Below are 13,483 nucleotides of genomic sequence, written 5' to 3'. Positions count from 1 at the left end.
ATTCAGAAAGATCCCTGGCCCACTAATGTGACCACCTTAGCATGTAGGTAAGGTCTAAACTTCAGTTCATCTGGGTCAGTCCACGTGGGCAATGATGGATGACCTGTGTTGGATTCTGCAGGCTGGTCTGTCGGTGCCTCTCTGTTCTCTTCGGGAAGTGAATTTGTGAAGGCTTCGTGATTAGATACCAAGTTACGTGCCTCCGAAATATCAAAGACAAATAAAAACCACAGCCCTTGGACTCCTTGGAGAGGAAGAAATCGGATGCTTTTTATGTATTAGGAGTCCCAGGCAGTTAAAGTCATTCCCATAGCAGATGTAAGGCCACCTTTATTATCTGGTGTTGGAAATATTGTGAATCTATCCCTAAGTTTAATGGCCCAGAGATCTGCACTTGTGTCAGGATTTCTGCTTTTGAGAGGGTCACTGGCCCAGTGGGAACAGCAAAGTCCTGGCCAATGGAAGACCTAGGTTTGGGGGGAGGGCTGGGTCTCTGGTATCAGAAAGATCACTTGACCTTCCTGTGCATGATTTGAAAACCATATAACCAGGGCCGGTGCAAGGAAGTTTCACGCCCTAGGCGAAACTTCCACCTTGCACCCCGCCCCCCAGCCCTGCGGCAGCTTCCCGCCCCCCCCCCCCCCCTGAGGGGCCCCCCCCACAGCAGCTCTCCGCCCCAGGGAGCCGTGCGGCAGCTCCCCACCCCAGCTCACCTCTGCTCTGCCTCCTCCCCGAGCACGCCGCCCCCGCTCTAATTCTCCTCCCAGGCTTGCGGCGCCAAATAGCTGATTGGCGCTGCAAACCTGGGAGGCGGGAGAAGTGGAGCAGCGACGGTGTGCTCGGGGAGGAATGCTGTAAAAAAAAATTGGGGGCACCGCTTTTTGGCGCCCCCAAATCTTGGCGCCCTAGGCAACCGCCTAGTTCGCCTTAATGGTAGCACCGGCCCTGAGTGTCTGAGTCGAACCTTCCTGGGTAAGCACGCAAGATGAAGAAACAGCTTTGACACCTGTGGCAGACTGGACTAATAGCAGATGGTGTTCTCCTACAGACACTCCAGTACATCTTGAATTTATCTTGCTGAGCTCTCCAAGAGGGATAATATGGAGCTGAGAGAATGCATGATGCTTCTGTACTGTCTAGTGAACCACACATCAAACTCTAGGATACTATATTGATGTAAGGATGTAAAGAGGCCATAAATCTCCTCATTCCTTCCCTCCTCCCTGCCCCATTTTTCAGTAGCTTATAGGGCCTGACACTTCTACCCAATAGAAGAAAAGTACAACAACTTCATTTACAAATGAAAGCTTTATTTTCTTGGAGCAAACAAACATGAAATAAGGACAGAGGATGAAGTCAGACTCTAAAAGAGACCAATGCAAAATGAAGAAATAAATGCACGACAGTTTGAAAATCCATCAGCCCTACTTGTCAGTGCCAATATTCTGCTTCCGCTCACTCCCCTCCCTAACTCTGACCTGTATTACTGCGATGGTTGTTGCCCCTGAAAATAACTCACCCAGGCCAGAGAAGAAGGTTGCTGGAGACACTTGCAATATAGACCATCTCCTAAGCTCGGATTTGATGGCAGAGGAAACTAAACTATCTGAGCTGATACGAATCAATCTCTTATTTCATTCTCTAGGAAGGTGATTTGAGGCTCTTTGCTTTTAAGGCCAGTTGCAACATTTGCATAAGTAGTCGAAAATTAACCCTTCCGGGCAGGACATTCGGAAGGTGCGCCTGTTGGCACATATGTAGAACATGGCGTGGGCCTCGGGGACCGGGTAGATCCCATTGGCCTTATGGAGGCAAAACCTGCTGGTCGTGGAGTTGGTAGTTGTGGCAGGGATGGATGGTAGTGTAGTGAAGCTGAGGGTTGAGGATGAAACAGTTGGCGGTGATGTAGTGGAGCTGATGGTGGTTTCTGGAACAGGCGTCGTCTGAACCAGCCCTGCGGAGGCATTAGCAGAAGGAACAACGTTATCGGCATCTACTAGTCAGAAAGAAAATGGAACGAAGGGAGACATTTTGTGGTCAATCCCTTGGAGGTTTTAGACAGCTTGGTGGTGGTTTAAATGGTTGTTAGGTGACACAGGGCTTTTTATTGTGAAATATGAACGAGCGATGATGTAAAGGTGCCGATAGCTAGATCAGTGGCTCTCTAGGGCAGAACAAACCAACAATAGGACAACCTTTTGATACGCAGCAGTTGTAGTGGACTTGGCATAAAGTCCACAAGGATTCTAACTCTGAATTGAATGCCATAGAAAGGCGATCTGGTAAATTACTGTTTGGTGCGATAAATATGGACTATGTTATGCTACACTATTTAGAGACTTTTGGGTAGAGACACCTGTAAAACTAAAGGTGACTTAATGTTGAAGCGTAAATACATGGTGGCTGGATAGATTATTGGTAGCACCCCAAAGTCTCCTAGGACCTTGCTCTGAAGAGTTTGCCCATGACATAGGGGAGGGAAACAAGGGAGGGGAATGGGATAAGTGAGGACAAATGTTACAGCAATGCAATGTGGCTATTTACTTTAGAGATGCACAAACCATGGCAGTATTTCTGGTTGATCTTTTTTATAGTGTATCTAAATAGGGTGGGGTTGAAAGTGGATTGGTTTATTGGGAGGATTGTATGAGAAATGAGTTTCCAAGAGGGATACAAATGTGTGACGGTGGTGGTCTGGCAGAGCAGAGAGAACAGGGCACATGGGGAATAACATGGAAACAGGCCTGGGGGGAGAAACAAATAATGCTATTACAAGAGGCGTGGCTTTAAACTAAATCAGCTTTGGGCTAATCAGCTACAAAGCTATGATGCTGGGGAGGGGTCTCTGATGTGTAATTTCCCAGCCTGCTTTTGGCAGGTTTGGTGGCTCAGCTCATGAGCGTTAGATGCAAACTCTTCCAATTCTCTATATTTCCCTAGTTACGTGGCTTTTTCCCCAGGCTTGCATGACTGAATTTTAGGAGGCATAACAACGTGGCCTAATGCAAAGATTTCAGACAACTTTCATCAGGGTGTTTTGTGTCCCAGGCTCCCCTCTTTAGGCTGGGCCCTGCAACACTCATGCAGCTCCAGCCTTTGCGCTCTAAACCAAAAGCTGGCCGTGGGCGTTTAAAAGAAAAATGGTGTATTACATAAATGTTTTTGCCATTAGGGCTTTCCCTGGAGACTCTGAGAGTGTTCAGAGGAGGCTGAGGCTGTGGTGCAAGTTTGCAATTCATTCTCTCTCCCTGCCCTCGAAAAATCTCTTGCCCAATAATAAAAAAATACATGTGTCAAGAAGATATTGCATTATCGGTATGGGGCAGACCCTTAACTCATGCTTTACCGCATCTCAGCTCTTTCTTCAGAGTTTGCAGAAGAGGGTACTTCCCGTGGCCGCAGAATGAGTCGCTGAAATCATCCAGATCGATGGTCCAGACCATGGCCCCTCCCAGACTTTTCTTCTTCAGATACTGAACCTGGGAGAGGAAAAATCTCCGAAACTGTGACATTGGGTGCTGGTGGGAGATGGAAGTTAAAACATCTCGCCTCTGTTAGAACTCCAGCAACTGTTACTCATCTAAGGAGCCTCTTGCAAGTCCAAAACAACCTGCCATGAGGTTGAGAGGTGGATGGGAGAAGGGGCAAGTGCATGCTAAAAGCTTGCCTATGCTTGAACCAATGAAGCTCCATGTAGGCAGGAATCCCGTTTGGGTTAAGGGTGCTCATGCCTGGGATGTTTACAGCCTTGTGCTGCTTCCTGCCTGGTCTGAAATCTCATATGACCTTAAGATTCTGTTTTCAGGGTGGAGCACATTGCAAGTCATGAAACTTCCCTGCCCCAGAATATTGTCTGGATCCTCTCTCCTACACTTTACACTCAAGGAAAAGATTGTGTGGGCTTGTGGGGGGCCTGTTTGCTGAATTCACCTGCTGATGGGCCAATGTTTCCGCTCACAGCGCACCACATAAGTCATCTTCTAGTCTCATCTTTTGCTGTGACTTCAAGCGAGTCACGTTCTCCTTCTGTAGGGTGACCAGATGTCCCGATTTTATAGGGACAGTCCCGATTTTGGGGTCTTTTTCTTATATAGGCTCCTATTACCCCCCATCTCCTGTCCTGATTTTTCACACTTGCTGTCTGGTCATCCTACCTTTCTGTGCCTTGATTTCCCCATCTGTAAAATGGGATAACACTAGCCTTCCCAGAAGGTAGGCAGGACTGGAGGCTTAACAGGTTAACTTTGGTGAAGTGCATTGAGATTCTCAGATGCACAGTCTAGGGACACACAAAGCATTGTCTGCCGATACGCACAATGATACAAAGTGGAGCCCATCTCTCTGGGCTACGGGAAGGTTCCGATAGCCCCCCTCCAGCCTTCCACAATGTGTGGCAAGAAGAATGCATAGGAACTGCTTACTTTGGTTTTAATGCTCTGCTGGTCGTCATACCCCACCCACTGGTTCTCCTTGAAGGAATACGGGACTTTCTGTTCCTCGATCCTTTTGGTGGTGCCACCTTTCTGGAAAGTACAGATCTGAAAAAAATACAGAAATGGAGAGATGGGAAGAGACCACTGAGATTGGCTGCCTCTCTGAATTAATTAATAATCTTACGAATATTAGCATGTTTGCCAATAGAAGGATCAAAGGGGCAGTTTCAAGGCACCATATTTAAATCACAGTAGACCCAGGAGCATTTAATGAGCCGCTTGCAGGAAAAGCGAATTCTTTCCTACCTCATAATAGGCCCAGAATCCTGCCTCTCGAGTGAAAGGGCCGAGTGATCCAGGCCCAAAGGCAGGGGCACCAACCCCTGTCTCGGAGGAAGAGAGGGTGAAAGACCGTCCATAGGTGGGGATTCCCATGATGATCTTCTCAGCTGGAGCACCCTTGTTCCTCCAGTACGTCACAGCATAGTCCTGTACGGGGGGATCAGACATGAAGTCTCTCCATGTAACAGGGGTGCTGGAACAGTTTTTGGAGTTTGCAACCAAACTGTGATACAGCCACTGAATCTCTGTTGTCTGGGGCTTGTGACGCAAGTTCTGATACTTGCACCAGGGGTAAGGATGATACATGCAGGTTTGTTGGAAATGTGACTTTTCAACCATTTCCTGCAGCTGAGCTCTAGTTATTTGTCAGAAGGAGGAGTCACCTACAAAGTTCTTTGACACTTACAGTGTTACTGTACACAGCAGATCCAGTGTCAGTTTTCCCTTTGTAGAGAGGACTGATGTGTCCTGTGATCTTTTCCCAGGAACCGTGGAAGTCATACGTCATGAGGTTAATGAAGTCTAAGGCCCTACAAAGGGAGAATAAGGAATCAAGATGACATTGATTTTCCCTCTGCAAGAGAAGTTTTGCAAAGCATCCTGGGTAATAGAATTTGGTCCTGTAGCTTGACTGTCCTCTGTAAAACTGTGTGGCTGGATAGACTCACTTTGAGATGTTCTCGACTTCATAGGCTCCATCGATGTTTTCCTTCCCAGCTGCCACAGCAGCAGTCAACAGCAGCCGCTCTTTCCCTGTCCTCTTGGCTTCCTCCTTGAATTCTTCAGCCATTTCCTGAGGGGGAATAATAGAAAGCCCCAAACAACCATCAATTATCCCCTTTTTAATTGTGCCTTCCATCTTTTTTTTCTTTCAAAAAAAAGCAAATCTAAACTAAAGGAGAGACTGCACACATGTCTGACAAACACAGTTAGAGTAGGGTCCTGAGCATTCTAGTAGCTGTGGGTCATGCCAATTAGATCACATATTTGATCAATTTATTAACGTATTCAGGGCTGATGCTGTGAATGATTTGACTCTGGGAAGGCACAGGACTTGATGGTAGATTCCAGGAAGCAAATAATCAAAGTGGCTGATCAGTATCTTCTGACACTGGGGGCATTATGTGTCTGCTCATCTGGTGGGGATTCCTTGAGCCAGGCGCCAGCAGGCTAGGAAGTCCAATCCCTGACCTTACCTGTATGCCCCTTGGATATACTCTTCCCCCACTCTTTGGAGATCTGAGCTAGAGATGAGCCCAAAGCTTGGATCCAAAAAACATGGTTCAGATGGTCGAACAGTCTGGTGACTTGATTCCGTCACTTGTTTGATCCTTTCAGATGTTAGCTGTCTCTACCTTAGAGAACGCCTCAGCTTTGACTTTGACTTTGCAGACTGTGTAGTGTTTGCAGGTGAAATATGAGGACAAAACACATGTCCTGCATCCTTATAATCTCTGCCTTGGCAATGGAAGGAGGGGGCTGTACTCCTAGGTCTTACTGTACCTGGACCAGAGCAGTGAAACGCTGTTTATCCTCAGGTGGGCTTCCCCTTGCACCTGGATATTCCCAGTCTAGGTCCAGACCATCAAATTCATACTTGCGCAGGAACTCAACCACAGAGAGGATGAATGTCTGCCGATTACCAGGCGTAGACACCATGCTGGAGAACCTAGCATGGAAGTGACACGTTAACTACCCTGTCTGTGCTGCTAACCACCCGCTGCAGATTTGGGGGCTAGTTTACAGTTGCTGCGTCCAGAAGATAAACTCAGCAGCACAGAGGGCTACACAGGGCTGGTGCTACCATTAAGGCGAACTAGGCGGTTGCCTAGGGCGCCAAGATTTGGGGGCGCCAAAAAGCGGTGCCCCCAATTTTTTTTACAGCGTTCCTCCGGAGCGCGCGGTCACCGCTCCACTTCTCCTGCCTCCCAGGCTTGCAGTGCCAATCAGCTGTTTGGCGCCACAAGCCTGGGAGGGGAGGAGAATTACAGCAGGGGCGGCGTGCTCGGGGAGGAGGCGGAGCAGAGGTGAGCTGGGGTGGGGAGCTGCCGTGGGGGGGGGCGCCTCAGGGCAGGGGTGGGGGAGCTGCCGCGGGGCGGGGGGGGGGGGCGCAAGGTGGAAGTTTCGCCTAGGGCGCGAAACTTCCTTGCACCAGCCCTGGGGCTACATACAGCTGGGAGGAAAGGCCACTGGTCCTCGCAGGGTCATATTCAGCCCCAGTTCACTTTAAATTCCAGCCCACGTCCCATCCAGAGCAGGAAGGAGACTCTGTCTGCAAAGCACTATTCTGAATATTGTTTGCTTTGGAGATAGCTTTCAGGGAGAGCTTCAGGTTTAAAGCTTGACAAATGAATATAAAAAAATCTAAGTTGCTAAGCACTGATGAGATGAATTGTTGTCAATACCAAAGACTTCACAGCTGTTAGTAACTCTATTGCTGTCAAAGAGCACGAGAGATTTGGAAACTTCCCAAAATGTTGCCACACAAATCTCAGTACCAAACACAGTATTTGAGCTTCTGCCTTTCAAGACCACCTCTTCATGACAAAAAGCCCAGAATGAAAATTCTGGGGCAACCTCCTCAGTGACAAATTTTAGTCAAAAAAGGGCGTAATGACCCACAGGCGAGATCTTGTTCTTAAACCAGTGTCAAGCTGGAGTGACTCCACTAACTCCAGGTTGTACTGAACATTGATGTGGGCATCACGAGGCGGTGTACAGCTGATACTGATTGTCTTTGGAGACTGAGCTCTGAAATATAATACTAATGGGCTGGGCACTAGTCTAGGAGTGAGGAAACCCAGATTCAGTTCCTGCTCTGTCACAGACTGGGTGCGCCTTGGGAAAGTCATGTAGTGTCTGTCTCGGTTCCCCATCTGTACAATGGGGAAAAACAGCCGTGCCCTACCTTCCAGAGGTGTTGAGGCTAACTACGGGTGTGTTATGAGGCACTCAGATACTATGGCAATGGCGGTCGTATAAGTGCCTAATGTAGGTAGATAGAATGCACAATCTCCTTCCTACACGCTACTGTTCTGACTCTCCTGGACATCACAGGATTTTGAGGTTTAGCATAATCCACTCCCCCCCGCCTCACGCTTTTCATGCAGAAAACAAACATCCTCTCATCTTACTTTTCAGAGCCAAAATTCCAACCACCAACGGCCAAGAGGGTCTTCAGCCCAGGATTCCTGGGTGGGAGAAAAGGTGGCTTTAAAAGCAGCTGCAAAAGCTCACTTTCATTGTGTCCCTCACACTTGGACTTCTCCGATCTTAATAAACACAGCCATAATCTGGATCAGGGGTCGGCAACCTTTCAGAAGTGGCGTGCCGAGTCTTCATTTATTCACTCTGATTTAAGGTTTCGTGTGCCAGTCATACATTTTAACGTTTTTAGAAGGTCTCTTTCTATGTGTATAATATATAACTAATCTACTGTTGTATGTAAAGTAAATAAGGTTTTTAAAATGTTTAAGGAGCTTCATTTAAAATTAAATTAAAAGGCAGAGCCCCCCCCCGCCCCCCCCCGGACCGGCGGCCAGGACCCAGGCAGTGTGAGTGCCACTGAAAATCAGCTTGTGTGCCGCCTTCAGCACGCGTGCCATAGGTTGCCTACCCCTGATCTGGATGCTTAATCTGGGGGAAAGCTTCCATACTTCTGCAATGTAAACGCCCTCAAACCTTCCTATAGATAAACGGGAGGAAGGAGAAGTTGGGACCTCCTTGAAGTTTAAGGAACTGTCCCCAGATTATGCTGAGATAGTGAATGGTGGGGTTTCCCCCCCTCTAGTTTAGCTCGTGCCCCAACGCTTGATAATACATTCTATTTTGCTATAACCCTACTGAAAACCCGTTCGTGTACATTCTGTGTCTGAGTGGATCTTTCAGAGAAGAATCCCTCTCAGATGCAAGAAGTTGGGCTTTTTAACACTTATGGTGATGTCAACATGAGTCTTCGAACTGTCACATCCACTCTTCTCATGGAGAGGATAGGTTAAACTCTAAAGTCCTTGGGCCAGGGACTGACTTGGTCTTGTACACTGCTGAGCACATGATAAATAATGATTCCAAAGGAGTTTTCTCCCTCGGTGAAGCTAGAAACAGCCTTAGCTTAAATCCCAGGTCTGCCTCCTCCTTCAGGATAAACCCAGAGGCCCCATTCCCTAGGGGTGAGACCCCAGCGCTGGGAGATAGGCCCCTCTCCCCTTTGACTCACTTGCTTTTGAGTCCGTTGAAAGTCTTGTAAAGCTGCTCATCGTTCCCCTCCACAGTGGTGATCCGGTTGTTGTCCATGCCAGCAAAGGCATAAATGAGATGAGTGCATAGGTTGGGGTCAATGTCCTCAGGAAGGAAGCGCCCCTGGGCTGGTCTGTACTGGGACCAGTTGGTAAAGTAACAGACCAGTTTGCAAGCAGAGCCTGTGGAAATAGGAGAGAGATGTCAAGGTGCGATGAGGACTGAGGCAAGGAATCAAAATGCGATGCACCCCTTCAGTTGGCTGATAGCATGGGGCCTCACAGACTCTCTCGATTTCATTGTACAGTATTCAGGCTCTTGAGTCCATGTGGGCCATAACCGTGCTCCTTTTAGCATGGTTCCCCAAACCCAGAAGGACTTGGAATGCCCTTCCAATTCCTTTCCTGTCTCTGGGGAATGGGAATGGTCGTGCTTTGGTACTGACGTGACGAAAGCTTTTGAGAATAGGTGGGTTGCACACCTGGGTGTAGAAATGGCCATGCTAGGCCTCACTGCTGTTTTGCTTTGTACTTTGTCCCACAGCGGTGGCCTGTGGCTGCCCCACTGAGAATTGTAGTACAGCAGTGATACAGGGCTTTGAACATCTAAACCATGCTCCAGAAGTGGGTCTGTTACGCCCGATCTTTGAATGGAGACAGGACAAGAGTCAGCTAAGTAGGAACAACCTCCGTTGCCTCTGTTTTCAAAGTGAATGTGTCCCACAGCCTATGGGCCACTTGTGCTCATATGGGACAGTATGGGAGGGCAGCTGTTTGTTTGCCACTGCTCTGCAAGCAGCATTGCATCTGAACGCAGCTAAGTTACACACATGCAGGCTGTGGATGGGCTCACAGAGCTTTCATACAGGTAACTGACTCGAGCTTATTAGTAGCATCTAAACCCCACTGAAGTTAATGAAACTTCAAGAGGCTTTGGATCAGGCTCACAGAGACCACTTCAAAAATTAACCCTCTGAACAAGGAAACGGCTTACTGAATCCTAGCTAAACACTGGACCTTATTCTGTTATCCAAAGGGATTTCTTTTCTACTACCCATGACTCTTTTAAGAAATGGATGGTCATGGAAAAGGTGACTTACTGCATTGGAGAAACAGCAAGACAGCTAAACCTACAGCAAAATAAAAACAGAAGAGAAGATTGTTATTTAAAAATCCCTCCCCCAGGCCTAGAATATCATAGAATATCAGGGTTGGAAGGGACCTCAGGAGGTCATCTAGTCCAACCCCCTGCTCAAAGCAGGACCAATTCCCAACTAAATCATCCCAGCCAGGGCTTTGTCAAGCCGGGCCTTAAAAACCTCCAAGGAAGGAGACTCCACCACCTCCCTAGGTAACCCATTCCAGTGCTTCACCACCCTCCTAGTGAAATAGTGTTTCCTAATATCCAACCTGAACCTCCCCCACTGCAACTTGAGACCATTACTCCTTGTTCTGTCATCTGCCACCACTGAGAACAGTCTAGATCCAGCCATGCAGAAATGCAGAAATTCTCCTACTAGAAATAAGTTTAAAGTCCATTGCATAACTAATGACCACACATATTCTTGTGGACCCATTATTACTGAGACCACTGTGACTATCGAACGTATGCCACTGCCCCTCTGTTCTGCTTCCTAGTTCCCCACCTGGGGAAGGGGTTGTGTCTTGCCTTACTTGTTATCATGGGACCTTGGCTCCTGACTGGGGTACTTAAGCGCTACTGCAATACAAATAAAGTCAAAACCAGAGAGAACCACATGCTGCAAAGTCAGTTCCAAAGACAAAGTCGCTCTCAGTCTCCAGTCTCGGCACGTGGCAGTAAAGACTGTTGCATGTTATAGCTGAGCAGAGCTTAGGTTCTGCTCAAGAATCTTACCCAGGAGAACTATCTTGAAAAGTAAATTAACTAATGTGCAGGGAGAAGTGGATTAAGAACACAGAACTGAGAGCTAGGAACTCCTGAGTTCTAATGCTAGCTCTAACCGTTGGCCTCTACGGCCTTCAGAAAGTCCCTTAAAGTTTTCCCAGCTGCAAGATGGAGGATAATACTACGTTGCCTTAGGGGGTGATACTGTTCCTCTTTTCCACCAACACCACTGAAGTTAAGCATCCCAGCATTGGTTAACCCAAGAAATGTTGGGTTTCAGTTTAGACAGCTGCAACTTTTCTCTAACCCTCTTTTTAGTAGTTGGCGTTTTGCAGGATGCAATTGGCCTAACCCAATGTCTTCCATTATCCACGTCATGGGTGAAGAATACATTATACAGTCTCACATCCAAATCCCATAAAACTCAACAGTCCTGTTCAGTAACATCCCACATAAATTCATCTCCAGTTGCAAACTTACCAACCCAAACGAACGCCCGGCCCATGGTGGCTGCAGATGGTCTGGGCTGGGTTCTGTAGACCTGGGTTGTGCCTCTGGCTGCAGATTGATGCTCAGCATTGGCCTGGGCTCAATCTTTCTCTTTATATCTGATCACACCCATGCAGGACAGCTGTGTTGAACTGAGAGGAGTGCATGCCGCCAGTCTGTGCAGTTAAAGGATTTCGCCACATGCAGGATTTTTGCTCAATCTCCTAAATTTTCAAGGGCAGGTTTTGCAATTGCACTGGTGATCACAGAATCACAAGATTCTGAGTATCTGAAGTCATTTCTTGAGGCACATGTTCTGTTTGACTAATTATACTTTTAATTCACTGATCCTTGGCAGGAGCCCTGCTGTAGTTAAGAGCAGCCTGTAAAGAACTGCAGAATATGGTGCACAACAAAAAGAAGTTGGTTAGCCCTATAACACCCAGAAATGATGCTACATAATCTTGCGTGCTACCTACTGGCATGTTATCTAGTAATTATTTGCATACATACAGACATCTCTCTTGTACAGAGCACTCCTGTAACACTAGTAGATGATGTGGCTTTTAACGAGTTCCTACAGTACATTCTCTGAGGGAACTCACCCTTGTGTCGGATAAAGACAAAATGATCAGTGCCCCTCGGCTCCCTGCAATTAAGTCAAGCGCTCCCAAAATATTGGAAACCATGTAAAGACTTGGCTAAAAACCAGGACCTATTGATCCCATAGCTCTTTTCATAAAGGGGGATAGGAGTCTGCCACAGTGTTCCAAGCTGAAATGTGTAGCGCTATGGGCCAGCTGCTGCCGTTCACCCCAGAGGTGGCTGCATTTCAGTGGTGGGCTGGGCACCCTTAGTTCTAGCATGTATGCTCCCACCTGTAAAATGACACCATGAGGGCATCTATTTATTGAGCCTCAGTCACTCCCAGATCAAACGTGCTCAGTTTACAAGTGAAAAGATACTTTTACTGACCGCTGGGGTCACAAACTCACTCTTGACTCTAGAAACCCGGCCGGGTTCCTGCTGTCTGACATCACAGGGAATAAGGATTCCGCAGGCGGAACTTAGCTGACCATTCTGTTGAATGATGCACAAAACAGAATAAAATCCGGATCGCCCTCCCGTGGCTGCAACAGTTCTGTGGGAGGAGACATCAAACACCTGTCAGTAAGGCCAGCAGATGTGACTTTTAAGACCCACAAGGAGCAGCTATGGGTTAAGACAGTGGCCTTTTCAGTCACTTTCCTGTTATTACACTAGTGACTCTGCTAAAGGCAGGTCTGTAACCAGCTTGTGAAAGAAAATAAAGCCCTAAAACCAGTCTGGAAAGTGGAAATCTTTGCTCAAAGGCAAGAAACCAGTTGACTTTATATGAGGCTGGAGACCTTGTCACTGGATGCATCAAATAACCCTTTATGCACCGTTATAGCACCAGGAATGTATACGAACCTAGGAAAAAACCCAGTCAATGGAGAACAGTGATTTGGATTGTCTTGGATATAACTAAGCAATGAGTGTCTTGCAGCCTGCCAGGGGAAAAGAGAACTTAATTTTTGATGAAAGCAAAGTATCAGATTTATCTATGGCCTCCTTTATTGTAGAATCTGAGCATCTGTGATTTTTCTTCCTTGATATTGGTTCATAGCAAACCAAAGCACCAGGGACTACTGCCATGTGATCAGCCTGCCTGGACTCAAGGGCAGAAGCCTCTGTAGGCTCTGGACTGTAGCTTCAGTATAAGTCCATATCCACAAGATGTTCGCTTTTCCTTGGATTTTGAATTTGCAGGAAAATTTGCATAAATTCAGAACTCACTGAGAACCCACAGGTCTGTGACTTCGACATTCATAACTCAAAAATCATTATAGATGAGCCATAAAACATAGCTCCTGACCACACATGGTCATTAAGTATTCTAGTGCTCTTTCCACCAGACTGAGTACTAACTCCAATGTCTTGACCTAACTCCAGTTCTGCTGCCTTCCATTTTGCCTTCCTAAACTTCCTCTGCAGGTTCAGTGGGAGACAGTATCTTTACACACTTTCTGTTTTGTAGTGTTGCTGTTTGCTGTTAAACGGCTGCTGTCAACTGGAAGTGGCTGATTTTCAGTGAA

At 47.2% G+C, this 13,483-nt stretch overlaps 1 protein-coding gene across 2 annotated transcripts; it reads right to left on the bottom strand.

Moving 5' to 3' along the window:
* Positions 1-1,428: 1,428 nt before the first annotated feature.
* On the bottom strand, positions 1,429-11,476 carry LOC113407103 (chitotriosidase-1-like). 2 transcript variants are annotated; one of them, XM_029912301.1, is made up of 11 exons: positions 11,358-11,476; positions 10,111-10,140; positions 8,992-9,193; positions 7,910-7,966; positions 6,279-6,444; positions 5,444-5,568; positions 5,182-5,305; positions 4,740-4,922; positions 4,422-4,538; positions 3,347-3,479; positions 1,429-1,993 (listed from the first exon to the last, which is right to left on the bottom strand). In XM_029912301.1, exons 1-11 carry the CDS (start codon positions 11,380-11,382, stop codon positions 1,671-1,673), a joined length of 1,485 nt encoding a protein of 494 aa, XP_029768161.1. In that variant the 5' UTR covers positions 11,383-11,476; the 3' UTR covers positions 1,429-1,670. The 2 variants fall into 2 exon arrangements, with proteins under 2 accessions (XP_029768161.1, XP_026510936.1); XM_026655151.2 differs by having other exon boundaries at positions 1,429-1,954.
* Between the last annotated feature and the right edge of the window lie 2,007 nt (positions 11,477-13,483).

This window comes from Terrapene carolina, unplaced genomic scaffold (genome assembly GCF_002925995.2).
Source record: "Terrapene carolina triunguis isolate 2854851 unplaced genomic scaffold, T_m_triunguis-2.0 Scaffold198, whole genome shotgun sequence".
Taxonomy (NCBI): domain Eukaryota; kingdom Metazoa; phylum Chordata; order Testudines; family Emydidae; genus Terrapene; species Terrapene triunguis.
This window is presented reverse-complemented; position numbering and strand designations above follow the sequence as displayed.